Source organism: Atractosteus spatula, chromosome 8 (assembly GCF_055471065.1).
Source record: "Atractosteus spatula isolate fAtrSpa1 chromosome 8, fAtrSpa1.hap1, whole genome shotgun sequence".
NCBI classification, from domain to species: domain Eukaryota; kingdom Metazoa; phylum Chordata; class Actinopteri; order Semionotiformes; family Lepisosteidae; genus Atractosteus; species Atractosteus spatula.
Genome location: NC_142713.1, coordinates 2,693,698 through 2,717,349, shown reverse-complemented (window position 1 = coordinate 2,717,349; position 23,652 = coordinate 2,693,698). Strand labels below are relative to the sequence as shown.

Sequence of the window (23,652 nt, the reverse complement as noted above, 5' to 3'; positions counted from 1 at the left end):
CCCACCCCCCCTTTGTGTAAAGAGGTGTCTCATTTCAGTTTTTTTTCAGAGGACGTCTCTGTAGGAGTGTCCCCTGTGCTTTGCGGATGTGCCCTCTGGTGCGTTTACCACCCCCTGATTGCAAATACGTCCTTTGAGCCGACTGGACCACTAAACGGCTTTTTCTTCCACTGGGACAGGACTGCCCCAGCAGCTGTTCCACCCACAACGGGCAGAGAGCTGCGTCCCTGAGCCCCTTGCCAGAATATATATATATATAAAAAAAAAACAACAAACACATTCTCTTTAATGAAAAGCCACTTAAGTGTTTTATTGAAACTGGGGGGGGGAAAAAAAAAAAAAAACAACTAAAAATCTCATTGAAATAAATCAAAGCCACGAACAGAAGACCAACCGAAAAAAAAAAAACACGTCCCGAGAACGACGCTTAGAAATCTCACCCCTGGAAAAAACGGAGAGACATCTCTTCCTCTCCGTACCCTCCAGCTATCTTACACAGTATAATTACACCCCGCTACTGGTACCGTGATAAAGACCAGGAGACGCCGCCGCCAGTCCGTCTGAAAGTTGGCCTCGTCTAGCTGTAACTGTATAATAGAGCACTAATCATCATCGTCATAACCATAGATCAACACCCAGCCCCGCTGAATACAGAAAGCCTATAGGACAGCCGCCACCGCCCTCCCAGAACTGCACTGAGCTCTCGCCCTGTAGGCCCGAGAGAAAACTCGCACAGGAGCCCACCTGCTCAATTCCACACTGTCCCCTAAATGACTGCGTAGAGGACCAGACTCTCCCTAAGACGCAGTCCGCAGGATTCTGCCTCATTTCTACACTAGAACAGGGTCGGTCACCGTGGACAGGAGGGGGGAAGGGACTGCTCTTTCGATAACGGTGCTCTCTGCGCCTGAGCAGCTCGGACCCCTCAAAGACGTGAAAGAAACTGGCCGCTGGCCCTGCTGAGGTCAGCGCAGGGAGTCGAGGCGGGGGGGGAGAGACACAGAGAGAGACACAGAGAGAGACACAGAGAGAGACAGTGTGTAGTGTACAGGGCTCGGGCAGAGGGGAGGGGCACAAGGAGTTGTTCTACAGGGGGTCGACAGAGGTCCCCGTCTGCAGAAGACGCGAGACGGAGAGAGAAAGAGAGAGAGAGTCTGTCTCTCCTGTCTCACTCCTCCCCGGTCGGTCCCCGTCTCCCTCAGACTGAATCCCCCCTCCCCCTCGATCCCTCTCGCTGCCTCCTCAGCTCAGTCCCTCCTCAGGTTGTTCAGCCTCTCCTCCAGGTCGGCGTCCGCGTCGGCCAGGGTGGGCATGGGCTCCGCCTTCTTCCCCGCGGCGACCGAGAGGCTGCCCCCAGTGGCCGGGAGGTCTGATAAACACGAGAGGGTGGGGGGTGGGGGGGGGACAGGTCAGCCTCAGGGCAGTTACAGCACAGAAGCGCAAAGCACAGCATGGCAGGGGGCAAGAAGGGGGTGTGGTGGCTCTGTGGCTGGGAGGTTGCCGGTTCGAATCCCGTGGCCCAGCAGAGGAATCCTACTCCGTTGGGCCCCCTGAGCGAGGCCCTTCACCCCAGCTGCTCCAGGGGTGCCGTATAAATGTCTGACCTTGTGCTCTGACCCCCAGCTTCTCTCCCTGTCTGTGTGTCTCATGGAGAGCAAGCTGGGGTCTGAGAAAGGACACGTTCCTCATGCAAGACATTTAATATGGCTTAAAAAAAGTGATATATATGTCAACTTACTTGAGAGCTCATCCGAGAGAGTGAGGCCGAGCTCGTCCAGGACTTGGGAGACGACAGCGTCGCTGTGGAGAAAGAGAATTCAGGGGCGTTAATAAAGACGCTGACCGAGCACACCGTACATGACGGCGCTGACGGTGAGTAGCATCACCAATGGGAGCAGGGGGACCAGATCTGCTCCGTCTCGGAGAGAGAGAGAGCAGGGAGTCAGGAACGCAAACTCCCGCTCGGTGGCACACCGCCACCCCAGGAGATCCAGTAAGGAACTGGACGCAACGAGCCGGTGCCCTGCTTCTGGACGTCCCAGTCCCGGAGCAGCGGAGACCCGCCCGGGGCGAGATTCGGACCCCTGACCTCTCCTCCTCGTCGTCCTCGTCGCCCATGGCGTCGTCGATGGCGTCGTTCATCATCTCCTCCTTCATGTCCATCAGCTCGCTCTGCCGCTCGAACTCCATCATGATCTTCTGGATCTGGGGCAGCTTCAGCTGCAGGAGGGGGAAGGGGGAGGAGTGTCAGCGCAGGGCGGGAGCAACAGATCCAGACACAGGACAGTCTCACAGTACAGAGCCGTACGGGGACAGTGTGATCCAGACACAGGACAGTCTCACAGTACAGAGCTGTACAGGGACAGTGTGATCCAGACACAGGACAGTCTCACAGCACAGAGCCCTACGGGGACAGAGGAGCTACAGTGTGATCCAGACACAGGACAGTCTCACAGTACAGAGCCGTACGGGGACAGTGTGATCCAGACACAGGACAGTCTCACAGTACAGAGCCGTACGGGGACAGTGTGATCCAGATACAGGACAGTCTCACAGTACAGAGCCGTACGGGGACAGTGTGATCCAGACACAGTACAGTCTCACAGTACAGAGCCGTACGGGGACAGTGTGATCCAGATACAGGACAGTCTCACAGTTCAGAGCCATACGGGGACAGTGTGATCCAGATACAGGACAGTCTCACAGTACAGAGCCGTACAGGGACAGTGTGATCCAGATACAGGACAGTCTCACAGTACAGAGCCGTACGGGGACAGTGTGATCCAGATACAGGACAGTCTCACAGTACAGAGCCGTACGGGGACAGTGTGATCCAGATACAGGACAGTCTCACAGTACAGAGCCGTACGGGGACAGTGTGATCCAGATACAGGACACTGTCTCGCATTACAGAGCCGTACGGGGACAGTGTGATCCAGATACAGGACACTGTCTCACAGTACAGAGCCGTACAGGGACAGTGTGATCCAGATACAGGACAGTCTCACAGTACAGAGCTGTACGGGGACAGTGTGATCCAGATACAGGACTGTCTCACATTACAGAGCCGTACGGGGACAGTGTGATCCAGATACAGGACACTGTCTCACAGTACAGAGCCGTACGGGAACAGTGTGATCCAGACACAGGACAGTCTCACAGTACAGAGCTGTACGGGGACAGTGTGATCCAGACACAGGACAGTCTCACAGTTCAGAGCCGTACGGGGACAGAGGAGCTGCAGCGTGATCCAGATACAGGACAGTCTCACAGTACAGAGCCATACGGGGACAGTGTGATCCAGACAAAGGACAGTCTCACAGTACAGAGCCGTACGGGGACAGTGTGATCCAGATACAGGACAGTCTCACAGTACAGAGCCGTACGGGGACAGAGGAGCTACAGTGTGATCCAGATACAGGACAGTCTCACAGTACAGAGCCATACGGGGACAGTGTGATCCAGACACAGGACAGTCTCACAGTACAGAGCCGTACGGGGACAAAGGAGCGACAGTGTGATCCAGACACAGGACAGTCTCACAGTTCAGAGCCGTACGGGGACAGAGGAGCTACAGTGTGATCCAGACACAGGACAGTCTCACAGTACAGAGCCGTACGGGGACAGTGTGATCCAGACACAGGACAGTCTCACAGTACAGAACCGTACGGGGACAGAGGAGCTACAGTGTGATCCAGATACAGGACAGTCACACAGTACAGAGCCATACGGGGACAGAGGAGCTACAGTGTGATCCAGACACAGGACACTGTCTCACAGTACAGAGCCGTACGGGGACAGTGTGATCCAGACACAGGACAGTCACACAGTACAGAGCCGTACAGGGACAGTGTGATCCAGATACAGGACAGTCACACAGTACAGAGCCGTACGGGGACAGTGTGATCCAGATACAGGACAGTCACACAGTACAGAGCCGTACGGGGACAGAGGAGCAACAGTGTGATCCAGATACAGGACACTGTCTCACAGCACAGAGCCGTACAAGGACAGTGTGATCCAGACACAGGACAGTCTCACAGTACAGAGCCGTATGGGGACAGTGTGATCCAGACACAGGACAGTCACACAGTACAGAGCCGTACGGGGACAGAGGAGCTACAGTGTGATCCAGATACAGGACACTGTCTCACAGTACAGAGCCGTACGGGGACAGTGTGATCCAGATACAGGACACTGTCTCACAGTACAGAGCTGTACGGGGACAGTGTGATCCAGACACAGGACAGTCTCACAGTACAGAGCTGTACGGGGACAGTGTGATCCAGACACAGGACAGTCTCACAGTACAGAGCCGTACGGGGACAGAGGAGCGACAGTGTGATCCAGATACAGGACAGTCTCACAGTTCAGAGCCGTACGGGTACAGAGGAGCTACAGTGTGATCCAGACACAGGACAGTCTCACAGTACAGAGCCGTACGGGGACAGTGTGATCCAGACACAGGACAGTCTCACAGTACAGAGCCGTACGGAGACAGTGTGATCCAGATACAGGACAGTCTCACAGTACAGAGCCGTACGGGGACAGTGTGATCCAAATACAGGACAGTCTCACAGTTCAGAGCCATACGGGGACAGAGGAGCAACAGTGTGATCCAGATACAGGACAGTCACACAGTACAGAGCCGTACGGGGACAGTGTGATCCAGATACTGGACAGTCTCACAGTACAGAGCCCTATGGGGACACAGGAGCTACAGTGTGATCCAGACACAGGACACTGTCTCACAGTACAGAGCCGTACGGGGACAGTGTGATCCAGACACAGGACAGTCACACAGTACAGAGCCGTACAGGGACAGTGTGATCCAGATACAGGACACTGTCTCACAGTACAGAGCCGTACGGGGACAGTGTGATCCAGATACAGGACAGTCACACAGTACAGAGCCGTACGGGGACAGAGGAGCAACAGTGTGATCCAGATACAGGACACTGTCTCACAGCACAGAGCCGTACAGGGACAGTGTGATCCAGACACAGGACAGTCTCACAGTACAGAGCCGTATGGGGACAGTGTGATCCAGACACAGGACAGTCACACAGTACAGAGCCGTACGGGGACAGAGGAGCTACAGTGTGATCCAGATACAGGACACTGTCTCACAGTACAGAGCCGTACGGGGACAGTGTGATCCAGATACAGGACACTGTCTCACAGTACAGAGCTGTACGGGGACAGTGTGATCCAGACACAGGACAGTCTCACAGTACAGAGCTGTACGGGGACAGTGTGATCCAGACACAGGACAGTCTCACAGTACAGAGCCGTACGGGGACAGAGGAGCGACAGTGTGATCCAGACACAGGACAGTCTCACAGTTCAGAGCCGTACGGGTACAGAGGAGCTACAGTGTGATCCAGACACAGGACAGTCTCACAGCACAGAGCCGTACAGGGACAGTGTGATCCAGACACAGGACAGTCTCACAGTACAGAGCCGTATGGGGACAGTGTGATCCAGACACAGGACAGTCACACAGTACAGAGCCGTACGGGGACAGAGGAGCTACAGTGTGATCCAGACACAGGACAGTCTCACAGTACAGAGCTGTACGGGGACAGTGTGATCCAGACACAGGACAGTCTCACAGTACAGAGCCGTACGGGTACAGAGGAGCTACAGTGTGATCCAGACACAGGACAGTCTCACAGTACAGAGCCGTACGGGGACAGTGTGATCCAGACACAGGACAGTCTCACAGTACAGAGCCGTACGGGGACAGTGTGATCCAGATACAGGACAGTCTCACAGTACAGAGCCGTACAGGGACAGTGTGATCCAGATACAGGACACTGTCTCACAGTACAGAGCCGTACGGGGACAGTGTGATCCAGATACAGGACAGTCTCACAGTTCAAAGCCGTACGGGGACAGAGGAGCAACAGTGTGATCCAGATACAGGACAGTCACACAGTACAGAGCCGTACGGGGACAGTGTGATCCAGATACTGGACAGTCTCACAGTACAGAGCCCTATGGGGACAGAGGAGCTACAGTGTGATCCAGACACAGGACACTGTCTCACAGTACAGAGCCGTACGGGGACAGTGTGATCCAGATACAGGACACTGTCTCACTGTACAGAGCCGTACGGGCACAGTGTGATCCAGATACAGGACAGTCTCACAGTACAGAGCCCTACGGGGACAGTGTGATCCAGATACAGGACAGTCTCACAGTACAGAGCCGTACGGGGACAGTGTGATCCAGATACAGGACAGTCTCACAATACAGAGCCGTACGGGGACAGTGTGATCCAGATACAGGACACTGTCTCACAGTACAGAGCCTACGGGGACAGTGTGATCCAGATACAGGACAGTCTCACAGTACAGAGCCGTACGGGGACAGAGGAGCTACAGTGTGATCCAGACACAGGACAGTCTCACAGTACAGAGCCGTACGGAGACAGTGTGATCCAGATACAGGACAGTCTCACAGTACAGAGCCGTACGGGGACAGTGTGATCCAGATACAGGACACTGTCTCACAGTACAGAGCCTACGGGGACAGTGTGATCCAGATACAGGACAGTCTCACAGTACAGAGCCGTACAGGGACAGTGTGATCCAGATACAGGACAGTCTCACAGTTCAGAGCCATACGGGGACAGTGTGATCCAGATACAGGACAGTCTCACAGTTCAGAGCCATACGGGGACAGAGGAGCTACAGTGTGATCCAGATACAGGACAGTCTCACAGTACAGAGCCATACGGGGACAGAGGAGCTACAGTGTGATCCAGATACAGGACAGTCTCACAGTACAGAGCCGTACGGGGACAGTGTGATCCAGACACAGGACAGTCTCACAGTACAGAGCCGTACGGGGACAGTGTGATCCAGATACAGGACAGTCTCACAGTACAGAGCCGTACGGGGACAGTGTGATCCAGATACTGGACAGTCTCACAGTACAGAGCCCTATGGGGACACAGGAGCTACAGTGTGATCCAGACACAGGACACTATCTCACAGTACAGAGCCGTACGGGGACAGTGTGATCCAGACACAGGACAGTCACACAGTACAGAGCCGTACAGGGACAGTGTGATCCAGATACAGGACACTGTCTCACAGTACAGAGCCGTACGGGGACAGTGTGATCCAGATACAGGACAGTCACACAGTACAGAGCCGTACGGGGACAGAGGAGCAACAGTGTGATCCAGATACAGGACACTGTCTCACAGCACAGAGCCGTACAGGGACAGTGTGATCCAGACACAGGACAGTCTCACAGTACAGAGCCGTATGGGGACAGTGTGATCCAGACACAGGACAGTCACACAGTACAGAGCCGTACGGGGACAGAGGAGCTACAGTGTGATCCAGATACAGGACACTGTCTCACAGTACAGAGCCGTACGGGGACAGTGTGATCCAGATACAGGACACTGTCTCACAGTACAGAGCTGTACGGGGACAGTGTGATCCAGACACAGGACAGTCTCACAGTTCAGAGCCGTACGGGGACAGAGGAGCAACAGTGTGATCCAGATACAGGACAGTCACACAGTACAGAGCCGTACGGGGACAGTGTGATCCAGATACTGGACAGTCTCACAGTACAGAGCCCTATGGGGACAGAGGAGCTACAGTGTGATCCAGACACAGGACACTGTCTCACAGTACAGAGCCGTACGGGGACAGTGTGATCCAGATACAGGACACTGTCTCACTGTACAGAGCCGTACGGGCACAGTGTGATCCAGATACAGGACAGTCTCACAGTACAGAGCCCTACGGGGACAGTGTGATCCAGATACAGGACAGTCTCACAGTACAGAGCCGTACGGGGACAGTGTGATCCAGATACAGGACAGTCTCACAGTACAGAGCCGTACGGGGACAGTGTGATCCAGATACAGGACACTGTCTCACAGTACAGAGCCTACGGGGACAGTGTGATCCAGATACAGGACAGTCTCACAGTACAGAGCCGTACGGGGACAGAGGAGCTACAGTGTGATCCAGACACAGGACAGTCTCACAGTACAGAGCCGTACGGAGACAGTGTGATCCAGATACAGGACAGTCTCACAGTACAGAGCCGTACGGGGACAGTGTGATCCAGATACAGGACACTGTCTCACAGTACAGAGCCTACGGGGACAGTGTGATCCAGATACAGGACAGTCTCACAGTACAGAGCCGTACAGGGACAGTGTGATCCAGATACAGGACAGTCTCACAGTTCAGAGCCATACGGGGACAGTGTGATCCAGATACAGGACAGTCTCACAGTTCAGAGCCATACGGGGACAGAGGAGCTACAGTGTGATCCAGATACAGGACAGTCTCACAGTACAGAGCCATACGGGGACAGAGGAGCTACAGTGTGATCCAGATACAGGACAGTCTCACAGTACAGAGCCGTACGGGGACAGTGTGATCCAGACACAGGACAGTCTCACAGTACAGAGCCGTACGGGGACAGTGTGATCCAGATACAGGACAGTCTCACAGTACAGAGCCGTACGGGGACAGTGTGATCCAGATACTGGACAGTCTCACAGTACAGAGCCCTATGGGGACACAGGAGCTACAGTGTGATCCAGACACAGGACACTGTCTCACAGTACAGAGCCGTACGGGGACAGTGTGATCCAGACACAGGACAGTCACACAGTACAGAGCCGTACAGGGACAGTGTGATCCAGATACAGGACACTGTCTCACAGTACAGAGCCGTACGGGGACAGTGTGATCCAGATACAGGACAGTCACACAGTACAGAGCCGTACGGGGACAGAGGAGCAACAGTGTGATCCAGATACAGGACACTGTCTCACAGCACAGAGCCGTACAGGGACAGTGTGATCCAGACACAGGACAGTCTCACAGTACAGAGCCGTATGGGGACAGTGTGATCCAGACACAGGACAGTCACACAGTACAGAGCCGTACGGGGACAGAGGAGCTACAGTGTGATCCAGATACAGGACACTGTCTCACAGTACAGAGCCGTACGGGGACAGTGTGATCCAGATACAGGACACTGTCTCACAGTACAGAGCTGTACGGGGACAGTGTGATCCAGACACAGGACAGTCTCACAGTACAGAGCTGTACGGGGACAGTGTGATCCAGACACAGGACAGTCTCACAGTACAGAGCCGTACGGGGACAGAGGAGCGACAGTGTGATCCAGACACAGGACAGTCTCACAGTTCAGAGCCGTACGGGTACAGAGGAGCTACAGTGTGATCCAGACACAGGACAGTCTCACAGTACAGAGCCGTACGGGGACAGTGTGATCCAGACACAGGACAGTCTCACAGTACAGAGCCGTACGGGGACAGTGTGATCCAGATACAGGACAGTCTCACAGTTCAGAGCCGTACGGGGACAGAGGAGCAACAGTGTGATCCAGATACAGGACAGTCACACAGTACAGAGCCGTACGGGGACAGTGTGATCCAGATACTGGACAGTCTCACAGTACAGAGCCCTATGGGGACAGAGGAGCTACAGTGTGATCCAGACACAGGACACTGTCTCACAGTACAGAGCCGTACGGGGACAGTGTGATCCAGATACAGGACACTGTCTCACAGTACAGAGCCGTACGGGGACAGTGTGATCCAGATACAGGACAGTCTCACAGTACAGAGCTGTACGGGGACAGTGTGATCCAGACACAGGACAGTCTCACAGTACAGAGCTGTACGGGGACAGTGTGATCCAGACACAGGACAGTCTCACAGTACAGAGCCGTACGGGTACAGAGGAGCTACAGTGTGATCCAGACACAGGACAGTCTCACAGTACAGAGCCGTACGGGGACAGTGTGATCCAGACACAGGACAGTCTCACAGTACAGAGCCGTACGGGGACAGTGTGATCCAGATACAGGACAGTCTCACAGTACAGAGCCGTACGGGGACAGTGTGATCCAGATACAGGACAGTCTCACAGTTCAGAGCCGTACGGGGACAGAGGAGCAACAGTGTGATCCAGATACAGGACAGTCACACAGTACAGAGCCGTACGGGGACAGTGTGATCCAGATACTGGACAGTCTCACAGTACAGAGCCCTATGGGGACAGAGGAGCTACAGTGTGATCCAGACACAGGACACTGTCTCACAGTACAGAGCCGTACGGGGACAGTGTGATCCAGATACAGGACACTGTCTCACTGTACAGAGCCGTACGGGCACAGTGTGATCCAGATACAGGACAGTCTCACAGTACAGAGCCCTACGGGGACAGTGTGATCCAGATACAGGACAGTCTCACAGTACAGAGCCGTACGGGGACAGTGTGATCCAGATACAGGACAGTCTCACAGTACAGAGCCGTACGGGGACAGTGTGATCCAGATACAGGACACTGTCTCACAGTACAGAGCCTACGGGGACAGTGTGATCCAGATACAGGACAGTCTCACAGTACAGAGCCGTACGGGGACAGAGGAGCTACAGTGTGATCCAGACACAGGACAGTCTCACAGTACAGAGCCGTACGGAGACAGTGTGATCCAGATACAGGACAGTCTCACAGTACAGAGCCGTACGGGGACAGTGTGATCCAGATACAGGACACTGTCTCACAGTACAGAGCCTACGGGGACAGTGTGATCCAGATACAGGACAGTCTCACAGTACAGAGCCGTACAGGGACAGTGTGATCCAGATACAGGACAGTCTCACAGTTCAGAGCCATACGGGGACAGTGTGATCCAGATACAGGACAGTCTCACAGTTCAGAGCCATACGGGGACAGAGGAGCTACAGTGTGATCCAGATACAGGACAGTCTCACAGTACAGAGCCATACGGGGACAGAGGAGCTACAGTGTGATCCAGATACAGGACAGTCTCACAGTACAGAGCCGTACGGGGACAGTGTGATCCAGACAGGACAGTCTCACAGTACAGAGCCGTACGGGGACAGTGTGATCCAGATACAGGACAGTCTCACAGTACAGAGCCGTACGGGGACAGTGTGATCCAGATACTGGACAGTCTCACAGTACAGAGCCGTACGGGGACAGTGTGATCCAGATACAGGACAGTCACACAGTACAGAGCCGTACGGGGACAGAGGAGCAACAGTGTGATCCAGATACAGGACACTGTCTCACAGCACAGAGCCGTACAGGGACAGTGTGATCCAGACACAGGACAGTCTCACAGTACAGAGCCGTATGGGGACAGTGTGATCCAGACACAGGACAGTCACACAGTACAGAGCCGTACGGGGACAGAGGAGCTACAGTGTGATCCAGATACAGGACACTGTCTCACAGTACAGAGCCGTACGGGGACAGTGTGATCCAGATACAGGACACTGTCTCACAGTACAGAGCTGTACGGGGACAGTGTGATCCAGACACAGGACAGTCTCACAGTACAGAGCTGTACGGGGACAGTGTGATCCAGACACAGGACAGTCTCACAGTACAGAGCCGTACGGGGACAGAGGAGCAACAGTGTGATCCAGATACAGGACACTGTCTCACAGCACAGAGCCGTACAGGGACAGTGTGATCCAGACACAGGACAGTCTCACAGTACAGAGCCGTATGGGGACAGTGTGATCCAGACACAGGACAGTCACACAGTACAGAGCCGTACGGGGACAGAGGAGCTACAGTGTGATCCAGATACAGGACACTGTCTCACAGTACAGAGCCGTACGGGGACAGTGTGATCCAGATACAGGACACTGTCTCACAGTACAGAGCTGTACGGGGACAGTGTGATCCAGACACAGGACAGTCTCACAGTACAGAGCTGTACGGGGACAGTGTGATCCAGACACAGGACAGTCTCACAGTACAGAGCCGTACGGGGACAGAGGAGCGACAGTGTGATCCAGACACAGGACAGTCTCACAGTTCAGAGCCGTACGGGTACAGAGGAGCTACAGTGTGATCCAGACACAGGACAGTCTCACAGTACAGAGCCGTACGGGGACAGTGTGATCCAGACACAGGACAGTCTCACAGTACAGAGCCGTACGGGGACAGTGTGATCCAGATACAGGACAGTCTCACAGTTCAGAGCCGTACGGGGACAGAGGAGCAACAGTGTGATCCAGATACAGGACAGTCACACAGTACAGAGCCGTACGGGGACAGTGTGATCCAGATACTGGACAGTCTCACAGTACAGAGCCCTATGGGGACAGAGGAGCTACAGTGTGATCCAGACACAGGACACTGTCTCACAGTACAGAGCCGTACGGGGACAGTGTGATCCAGATACAGGACACTGTCTCACAGTACAGAGCCGTACGGGGACAGTGTGATCCAGATACAGGACACTGTCTCACAGTACAGAGCCGTACGGGCACAGTGTGATCCAGATACAGGACAGTCTCACAGTACAGAGCCCTACGGGGACAGTGTGATCCAGATACAGGACAGTCTCACAGTACAGACCCGTACGGGGAGAGTGTGATCCAGATACAGGACAGTCTCACAGTACAGAGCCGTACGGGGACAGTGTGATCCAGATACAGGACACTGTCTCACAGTACAGAGCCTACGGGGACAGTGTGATCCAGACACAGGACAGTCTCACAGTACAGAGCCGTACGGGGACAGAGGAGCTACAGTGTGATCCAGACACAGGACAGTCTCACAGTACAGAGCCGTACAGGGACAGTGTGATCCAGATACAGGACAGTCTCACAGTTCAGAGCCATACGGGGACAGTGTGATCCAGATACAGGACAGTCTCACAGTTCAGAGCCATACGGGGACAGAGGAGCTACAGTGTGATCCAGATACAGGACAGTCTCACAGTACAGAGCCATACGGGGACAGAGGAGCTACAGTGTGATCCAGATACAGGACAGTCTCACAGTACAGAGCCGTACGGGGACAGTGTGATCCAGATACAGGACAGTCTCACAGTACAGAGCCGTACAGGGACAGTGTGATCCAGATACAGGACAGTCTCACAGTTCAGAGCCATACGGGGACAGTGTGATCCAGATACAGGACAGTCTCACAGTTCAGAGCCATACGGGGACAGAGGAGCTACAGTGTGATCCAGATACAGGACAGTCTCACAGTACAGAGCCATACGGGGACAGAGGAGCTACAGTGTGATCCAGATACAGGACAGTCTCACAGTACAGAGCCGTACGGGGACAGTGTGATCCAGACACAGGACAGTCTCACAGTACAGAGCCGTACGGGGACAGTGTGATCCAGATACAGGACAGTCTCACAGTACAGAGCCGTACGGGGACAGTGTGATCCAGATACTGGACAGTCTCACAGTACAGAGCCCTATGGGGACACAGGAGCTACAGTGTGATCCAGACACAGGACACTGTCTCACAGTACAGAGCCGTACGGGGACAGTGTGATCCAGACACAGGACAGTCACACAGTACAGAGCCGTACAGGGACAGTGTGATCCAGATACAGGACACTGTCTCACAGTACAGAGCCGTACGGGGACAGTGTGATCCAGATACAGGACAGTCACACAGTACAGAGCCGTACGGGGACAGAGGAGCAACAGTGTGATCCAGATACAGGACACTGTCTCACAGCACAGAGCCGTACAGGGACAGTGTGATCCAGACACAGGACAGTCTCACAGTACAGAGCCGTATGGGGACAGTGTGATCCAGACACAGGACAGTCACACAGTACAGAGCCGTACGGGGACAGAGGAGCTACAGTGTGATCCAGATACAGGACACTGTCTCACAGTACAGAGCCGTACGGGGACAGTGTGATCCAGATACAGGACACTGTCTCACAGTACAGAGCTGTACGGGGACAGTGTGATCCAGACACAGGACAGTCTCACAGTACAGAGCTGTACGGGGACAGTGTGATCCAGACACAGGACAGTCTCACAGTACAGAGCCGTACGGGGACAGAGGAGCGACAGTGTGATCCAGACACAGGACAGTCTCACAGTTCAGAGCCGTACGGGTACAGAGGAGCTACAGTGTGATCCAGACACAGGACAGTCTCACAGTACAGAGCCGTACGGGGACAGTGTGATCCAGACACAGGACAGTCTCACAGTACAGAGCCGTACGGGGACAGTGTGATCCAGATACAGGACAGTCTCACAGTTCAGAGCCGTACGGGGACAGAGGAGCAACAGTGTGATCCAGATACAGGACAGTCACACAGTACAGAGCCGTACGGGGACAGTGTGATCCAGATACTGGACAGTCTCACAGTACAGAGCCCTATGGGGACAGAGGAGCTACAGTGTGATCCAGACACAGGACACTGTCTCACAGTACAGAGCCGTACGGGGACAGTGTGATCCAGATACAGGACACTGTCTCACAGTACAGAGCCGTATGGGGACAGTGTGATCCAGATACAGGACACTGTCTCACAGTACAGAGCCGTACGGGCACAGTGTGATCCAGATACAGGACAGTCTCACAGTACAGAGCCCTACGGGGACAGTGTGATCCAGATACAGGACAGTCTCACAGTACAGACCCGTACGGGGAGAGTGTGATCCAGATACAGGACAGTCTCACAGTACAGAGCCGTACGGGGACAGTGTGATGCAGATACAGGACAGTCTCACAGTACAGAGCCGTACGGGGACAGTGTGATCCAGATACAGGACACTGTCTCACAGTACAGAGCCTACGGGGACAGTGTGATCCAGATACAGGACAGTCTCACAGTACAGAGCCGTACGGGGACAGAGGAGCTACAGTGTGATCCAGACACAGGACAGTCTCACAGTACAGAGCCGTACAGGGACAGTGTGATCCAGATACAGGACAGTCTCACAGTTCAGAGCCATACGGGGACAGTGTGATCCAGATACAGGACAGTCTCACAGTTCAGAGCCATACGGGGACAGAGGAGCTACAGTGTGATCCAGATACAGGACAGTCTCACAGTACAGAGCCATACGGGGACAGAGGAGCTACAGTGTGATCCAGATACAGGACAGTCTCACAGTACAGAGCCGTACGGGGACAGTGTGATCCAGATACAGGACAGTCTCACAGTACAGAGCCGTACAGGGACAGTGTGATCCAGATACAGGACACTGTCTCACAGTACAGAGCCGTACGGGGACAGTGTGATCCAGACACAGGACAGTCTCACAGTACAGAGCCGTACAGGGACAGTGTGATCCAGATACAGGACACTGTCTCACAGTACAGAGCCGTACGGGGACAGTGTGATCCAGATACAGGACAGTCTCACAGTACAGAGCCGTACGGGGACAGTGTGATCCAGATACAGGACAGTCACAAAGTACAGAGCCCTACGGGGACAGTGTGATCCAGATACAGGACAGTCTCACAGTACAGAGCCGTACGGGGACAGTGTGATCCAGATACAGGACACTGTCTCACAGTACAGAGCCGTACGGGGAAAGTGTGATCCAGATACAGGACAGTCTCACAGTACAGAGCCGTACGGGGACAGAGGAGCTACAGTGTGATCCAGACACAGGACAGTCTCACAGTACAGAGCCGTACGGGGACAGAGGAGCAACAGTGTGATCCAGATACAGGACAGTCACACAGTACAGAGCCGTACGGGCACAGTGTGATCCAGATACAGGACAGTCTCACAGTACAGAGCCCTACGGGGACAGTGTGATCCAGATACAGGACAGTCTCACAGTACAGACCTGTACGGGGAGAGTGTGATCCAGATACAGGACAGTCTCACAGTACAGAGACGTACGGGGACAGTGTGATCCAGATACAGGACAGTCTCACAGTACAGAGCCGTACGGGGACAGTGTGATCCAGATACAGGACACTGTCTCACAGTACAGAGCCTACGGGGACAGTGTGATCCAGATACAGGACAGTCTCACAGTACAGAGCCGTACGGGGACAGAGGAGCTACAGTGTGATCCAGACACAGGACAGTCTCACAGTACAGAGCCATACGGGGACAGTGTGATCCAGATACAGGACAGTCTCACAGTTCAGAGCCATACGGGGACAGAGGAGCTACAGTGTGATCCAGATACAGGACAGTCTCACAGTACAGAGCCGTACGGGGACAGTGTGATCCAGACACAGGACAGTCTCACAGTACAGAGCCGTACGGGGACAGTGTGATCCAGATACAGGACAGTCTCACAGTACAGAGCCGTACGGGGACAGTGTGATCCAGATACTGGACAGTCTCACAGTACAGAGCCCTATGGGGACACAGGAGCTACAGTGTGATCCAGACACAGGACACTGTCTCACAGTACAGAGCCGTACGGGGACAGTGTGATCCAGACACAGGACAGTCACACAGTACAGAGCCGTACAGGGACAGTGTGATCCAGATACAGGACACTGTCTCACAGTACAGAGCCGTACGGGGACAGTGTGATCCAGATACAGGACAGTCACACAGTACAGAGCCGTACGGGGACAGAGGAGCAACAGTGTGATCCAGATACAGGACACTGTCTCACAGCACAGAGCCGTACAAGGACAGTGTGATCCAGACACAGGACAGTCTCACAGTACAGAGCCGTACGGGGACAGAGGAGCTACAGTGTGATCCAGACACAGGACAGTCTCACAGTACAGAGCCATACGGGGACAGTGTGATCCAGATACAGGACAGTCTCACAGTACAGAGCCGTACGGGGACAGAGGAGCTACAGTGTGATCCAGACACAGGACAGTCTCACAGTACAGAGCCATACGGGGACAGTGTGATCCAGATACAGGACACTGTCTCACAGTACAGAGCCGTACGGGGACAGTGTGATCCAGATACAGGACACTGTCTCACAGTACAGAGCTGTACGGGGACAGTGTGATCCAGACACAGGACAGTCTCACAGTACAGAGCTGTACGGGGACAGTGTGATCCAGACACAGGACAGTCTCACAGTACAGAGCCGTACGGGGACAGAGGAGCGACAGTGTGATCCAGACACAGGACACTGTCTCACAGCACAGAGCCGTACAAGGACAGTGTGATCCAGACACAGGACAGTCACACAGTACAGAGCCGTACGGGGACAGAGGAGCTACAGTGTGATCCAGATACAGGACACTGTCTCACAGTACAGAGCCGTACGGGGACAGTGTGATCCAGATACAGGACACTGTCTCACAGTACAGAGCTGTACGGGGACAGTGTGATCCAGACACAGGACAGTCTCACAGTACAGAGCCGTACGGGGACAGTGTGATCCAGATACAGGACACTGTCTCACAGTACAGAGCCGTACGGGGACAGTGTGATCCAGATACAGGACACTGTCTCACAGTACAGAGCCGTACGGGGACAGTGTGATCCAGATACAGGACACTGTCTCACAGAACAGAGCTGTACGGGGACAGTGTGATCCAGACACAGGACAGTCTCACAGTACAGAGCCGTACGGGGACAGAGGAGCGACAGTGTGATCCAGACACAGGACAGTCTCACAGTTCAGAGCCGTATGGGGACAGTGTGATCCAGACACAGGACAGTCTCACAGTACAGAGCCGTACGGGGACAGTGTGATCCAGATACAGGACACTGTCTCACAGTACAGAGCCGTACGGGGACAGTGTGATCCAGACACAGGACAGTCTCACAGTACAGAGCCGTACAGGGACAGTGTTATCCAGATACAGGACACTGTCTCACAGTACAGAGCCGTACGGGGACAGTGTGATCCAGATACAGGACAGTCTCACAGTACAGAGCCGTACGGGGACAGTGTGATCCAGATACAGGACAGTCACACAGTAAAGAGCCCTACGGGGACAGTGTGATCCAGATACAGGACAGTCTCACAGTACAGAGCCGTACGGGGACAGTGTGATCCAGATACAGGACACTGTCTCACAGTACAGAGCCGTACGGGGACAGTGTGATCCAGACACAGGACAGTCTCACAGTACAGAGCCGTACGGGGACAGTGTGATCCAGATACAGGACACTGTCTCACAGTACAGAGCCGTACGGGGACAGTGTGATCCAGATACAGGACAGTCTCACAGTACAGAGCCCTACGGGGACAGTGTGATCCAGATACAGGACAGTCTCACAGTACAGAGCCGTACGGGGACAGTGTGATCCAGATACAGGACACTGTCTCACAGTACAGAGCCCTACGGGGACAGTGTGATCCAGATACAGGACAGTCTCACAGTACAGAGCTGTACGGGGACAGAGGAGCTACAGTGTGATCCAGTTACAGGACACTGTCTCACAGTACAGAGCCGTACGGGGACAGTGTGATCCAGATACAGGACAGTCACACAGTACAGAGCCCTACGGGGACAGTGTGATCCAGATACAGGACAGTCTCACAGTACAGAGCCGTACGGGGACAGTGTGATCCAGATACAGGACACTGTCTCACAGTACAGAGCCGTACGGGGACAGTGTGATCCAGACACAGGACACTGTCTCACAGTACAGAGCCGTACGGGGACAGTGTGATCCAGACACAGGACACTGTCTCACAGTACAGAGCCGTACGGGGACAGTGTGATCCAGACACAGGACAGTCACACAGTACAGAACCGTACAGGGACAGTGTGATCCAGACACAGGACAGTCTCACAGTTCAGAGCCGTACAGGGACAGTGTGATCCGGACACAGGACAGCCTCACCTGTCTGTTCATGGTGGCCATGGCCTTCGTCACGCCCTTCATAGCCTGGGCCATGCTGTTGTTGGACTTCAGCGTCTGGATCTTCAGGCTGACGGCCTGGATGTTCGCCCTCATCATGATGAACTTCTTCACGTAGCGCCGCGTCCGGACCAGGTCCTTCGCCATGATCTTCACCGCGTCCTGAAAACAAGCACAGCGCCCGCCCGTCATCACGGAGGAGGCTCATCGGGAGACCTCCCCTTCCGCAGCGATCCGAAACATCCCGGATACCACCATCCCCCAGTCTATCCCAACAGCCAACACTGAAAGGCCGATAACTCCCTGAGAAAAATCACCAGTCTGCCGTCGGTAGACAGCGTGGACTGAAATGAATATTGACAGTGTATAATGAAGCTCTACAGAGCAGAATGAGACAGATCTGAGAATATAATGAAAATCTGGGTCATGATGTGACAGAAAAAACTTCTGCAACCGGATACATTCCAGGGTTTAAGGGAGTGTCCCAGACCGACAGGCTGGAGGAGCTGAGTCTCTTCAGTCTGAAGGGAGTGTCCCACACTGACAGGCTGGAGGAACTGAGTCTCTTCAGTCTGAAGGGAGGGTCCCAGACCGACAGGCTGGAGGAGCTGAGTCTCTTCAGTCTGAAGGGAGTGTCCCACACCGACAGGCTGGAGGAACTGAGTCTCTTCAGTCTGAAGGGAGGGTCCCAGACCGACAGGCTGGAGGAGCTGAGTCTCTTCAGTCTGAAGGGAGTGTCCCACACCGACAGGCTGGAGGAACTGAGTCTCTTCAGTCTGAAGGGAGGGTCCCAGACCGACAGGCTGGAGGAGCTGAGTCTCTTCAGTCTGAAGGGAGTGTCCCACACTGACAGGCTGGAGGAGCTGAGTCTCTTCAGTCTGAAGGGAGTGTCCCACACCGACAGGCTGGAGGAACTGAGTCTCTTCAGTCTGAAGGGAGGGTCCCAGACCGACAGGCTGGAGGAGCTGAGTCTCTTCAGTCTGAAGGGAGTGTCCCACACTGACAGGCTGGAGGAACTGAGTCTCTTCAGTCTGAAGGGAGGGTCCCAGACCGACAGGCTGGAGGAACTGAGTCTCTTCAGTCTGAAGGGAGTGTCCCAGACCGACAGGCTGGAGGACCTGAGTCTCTTCAGTCTGAAGGGAGGGTCCCACACTGACAGGCTGGAGGAACTGAGTCTCTTCAGTCTGAAGGGAGTGTCCCACACCGACAGGCTGGAGGAACTGAGTCTCTTCAGTCTGAAGGGAGTGTCCCACACCGACAGGCTGGAGGAACTGAGTCTCTTCAGTCTGAAGGGAGTGTCCCACACCGACAGGCTGGAGGAACTGAGTCTCTTCAGTCTGAAGGGAGTGTCCCACACCCACAGGCTGCAGGAACTGAGTCTCTTCAGTCTGAAGGGAGTGTCCCACACCGACAGGCTGGAGGAGCTGAGTCTCTTCAGTCTGAAGGGAGTGTCCCAGACCGACAGGCTGGAGGACCTGAGTCTCTTTAGTCTGAACGGAGTGTCCCACACCGACAGGCTGGAGGAACTGAGTCTCTTCAGTCTGAAGGGAGTGTCCCAGACCGACAGGCTGGAGGAGCTGAGTCTCTTCAGTCTGAAGGGAGTGTCCCACACCGACAGGCTGGAGGAACTGAGTGTCTTCAGTCTGAAGGGAGTGTCCCACACCCACAGGCTGCAGGAACTGAGTCTCTTCAGTCTGAAGGGAGTGTCCCACACCGACAGGCTGGAGGAGCTGAGTCTCTTCAGTCTGAAGGGAGTGTCCCAGACCGACAGGCTGGAGGACCTGAGTCTCTTTAGTCTGAAGGGAGTGTCCCACACCGACAGGCTGGAGGAACTGAGTCTCTTCAGTCTGAAGGGAGTGTCCCACACTGACAGGCTGGAGGAACTGAGTCTCTTCAGTCTGAAGGGAGTGTCCCAGACCGACAGGCTGGAGGAGCTGAGTCTCTTTAGTCTGAAGGGAGTGTCCCACACTGACAGGCTGGAGGAACTGAGTCTCTTCAGTCTGAAGGGAGTGTCCCAGACCGACAGGCTGGAGGAGCTGAGTCTCTTCAGTCTGAAGGGAGTGTCCCACACCGACAGGCTGGAGGAACTGAGTCTCTTCAGTCTGAAGGGAGTGTTCCACACTGACAGGCTGGAGGAACTGAGTCTCTTCAGTCTGAAGGGAGTGTCCCACACTGACAGGCTGGAGGAACTGAGTCTCTTCAGTCTGAAGGGAGTGTACCACACTGACAGGCTGGAGGAACTGAGTCTCTTCAGTCTGAAGGGAGTGTCCCACATTGACAGGCTGGAGGAACTGAGTCTCTTCAGTCTGAAGGGAGTGTCCCACACTGACAGGCTGGAGGAACTGAGTCTCTTCAGTCTGAAGGGAATGTCCCACACCGACAGGCTGAGGGAACTGAGTCTCTTCAGTCTGAAGGCAGTGTCCCACACTGACAGGCTGGAGGAACTGAGTCTCTTCAGTCTGAAGGCAGTGTCCCACACTGACAGGCTGGAGGAACTGAGTCTCTTCAGTCTGAAGGGAGTGTCCCACACTGACAGGCTGCAGGAACTGAGTCTCTTCAGTCTGAAGGGAGTGTCCCACACTGTGTCTGACATGACCCGCCACCAACCCCTCAATCAACGTCCTCTCTACCATCTGGCCCTGCTTGGCCATCTTCTTGATGTCGGCGATGATCTTCTTCTCCTGCTGCTCCAGCCTCTGCCGCTCGCGGTCCAGATCCCTCATGGCCCGGTTCAGAGCCCGCTGGTTCTGCCGGAGCATCTCCTCAGGAGTCTTCCTCTTCCCAAACAGGAAATCCATCTGAGAAAGAGAGAGAGAGAGGGGTTAATACAGACACACTGACTGGACACTCCAGTACATTAACAATGCACTGAGAGAGAGAGGGGTTAATACAGACACACTGACTGGACACTCCAGTACATTAACACTGCACTGAGAGAGAGAGGGGTTAATACACACACACTGACTGGACACTCCAATACATTAACACTGCACTGAGAGAGAGGGGGGTTAATACAGACACACTGACTGGACACTCCAGTACATTAACACTGCACTGAGAGAGAGAGGGGTTAATACAGACACACTGACTGGACACTCCAGTACATTAACACTGCACTGAGAGAGAGAGAGAGAGGGGTTAATACAGACACACTGACTGGACACTCCAGTACATTAACACTGCACTGAGAGAGAGAGGGGTTAATACACACACACTGACTGGACACTCCAGTACATTAACACTGCACTGAGAGAGAGAGGGGTTAATACAGACACACTGACTGGACACTCCAGTACATCAACACTGCACTGAGAGAGAGAGGGGTTAATACAGACACACTGACCAGACACTCCAGTACATTAACACTGCACTGAGAGAGAGGGGGGTTAATACAGACACACTGACTGGACACTCCAGTACATTAACACTGCACTGAGAGAGAGAGGGGTTAATACAGACACACTGACTGGACACTCCAGTACAGTATTTCAATGTGTGAAATACTGAAAACATGTATTGAACTATAGACATGTAATATATTGGGAAAAGCCGTGAATACTCCAGCAACAGCCACTACCTGGCTCGACAAGAACATAAGCTCTTCCGCTCACATCTTTACACTCTAGATAAGCCATTTCTCTGCACTACCTACCACCCCTAATGGAACTACAGTACATGTTTTTTGTTGTTACATATTATTTTGCTGTGTTAAAACCTTGGGAGTGGCTTAAACTGTTCTGATCGCACGTTGCCTCCTTTAAAGCAGTCGATCAGATAAACTAGTTCAGGTGGGTAGCTGCGTCAGCATGCGTAGGCTGCAAAGGAACAAGTAATAGGTTTATTCCATGCTGAAAAAAAGAAGAAAGAGAACACAACGTTTCGGCCGTGGAGCCTTCTTCAGGTGTGACACCTGAAGAAGGCTCCACGGCCGAAACGTTGTGTTCTCTTTCTTCTTTTTTTCAGCATGGAATAAACCTATTACTTGTTCCTGATCAGATAAACTACCAAGAAGAGCTCGAGTACCACGATGACTCCGCAGGGAAGGGGGGAGGGCGATTAGGGATGGGCGATTACGTCACGTTCGCCGTCTGACGTCACAGGGGAAACCTCGATCAGGAGGATATCGGGTTTCCGTGACAACCGTCTTTCGTTTAAAAAATGACCTTCCATAGCGATCGACAGCAGTGTGTGGTAATGGTGGCTTGCAGTAAAAAAAAAAATGCCAGCTCGGTGAGAAACCGTCACGGCGGAAACAAATTTAACACTGACCGTATCGGCTGAGTATTTCCGCCTTAGAACCACTCATTTAAAATGACGGCAGAAACAGTCATCGCGTCCGGGTTGACAAACACTGCTAAGCCTGCCGCTCAGATCGTAACACTGCTCTCAGTGGAACCAGCAGGCTCAGCGCGGCGGAAAAATAATGTCGTTATTGTGGGCTCGACCCCGGGCCTACCGGACCGGAGCCTCGCCTGCCCCTCTCACCGTCTCTCTCTCTCCTCAGTCCGGCTGTCTCTCGGCGATCGGGGTCGGTTTCTACCCCGGGGTTACCTCTCCCCACCCTGAAACTCCTGGTTGTTTATCCGCTTTCTCTAACACCCCCCCGTCTCGTCCTCAGCTCTTGCGAGTCCCGTCTTGTTTATTATTTTCGCCTCGGTCACTTCCTGGTCGCCGCGCTTCCTGTTTCCGCCCCCCTCCGCCCTCACTGCGCCTGCGCGGCGCCGACGTCACTGCCGCATGACCACGCCCCCCCCATGCTTGCCGACGTGCGTGGGTTTAAAGGCGGCGTGTTAGGGCGCAGCTTGCACTAGGGGAAAAATCAAGTTTATTTGCGATGAATCTGTCAGTAAGTCTAGGTTGAGACCGGGTGGTTGAGAGCGCAGCTTGACGTTCCGTTATTTTATGCCAGACGGCAAAACGACGTTTATTTACAAATCCCTCTGTTAGTAATTCTGGGTGGAGATCGCCTCGCCACACGAGGAAGTCTGACGCTACCCCCTCAGAAGGTGCAAATGCAGTCTTCAACACCCTTAAAAACCCGAAGACAAAAACCCCCACCGCC

The 23,652-nt window shown here is 54.1% G+C and overlaps 1 protein-coding gene across 1 annotated transcript; it reads right to left on the bottom strand.

Moving 5' to 3' along the window:
- Nucleotides 1-284: 284 nt before the first annotated feature.
- Nucleotides 285-23,302, bottom strand: chmp2a (charged multivesicular body protein 2A). The gene is made up of 6 exons (XM_088922719.1): nucleotides 23,076-23,302; nucleotides 21,221-21,388; nucleotides 18,573-18,752; nucleotides 2,090-2,220; nucleotides 1,739-1,800; nucleotides 285-1,369 (listed from the first exon to the last, which is right to left on the bottom strand). The coding sequence occupies exons 2-6, from the start codon at nucleotides 21,386-21,388 to the stop codon at nucleotides 1,248-1,250; spliced, it is 663 nt and encodes a 220-aa protein (XP_088778845.1). The 5' UTR covers nucleotides 23,076-23,302; the 3' UTR covers nucleotides 285-1,247.
- Between the last annotated feature and the right edge of the window lie 350 nt (nucleotides 23,303-23,652).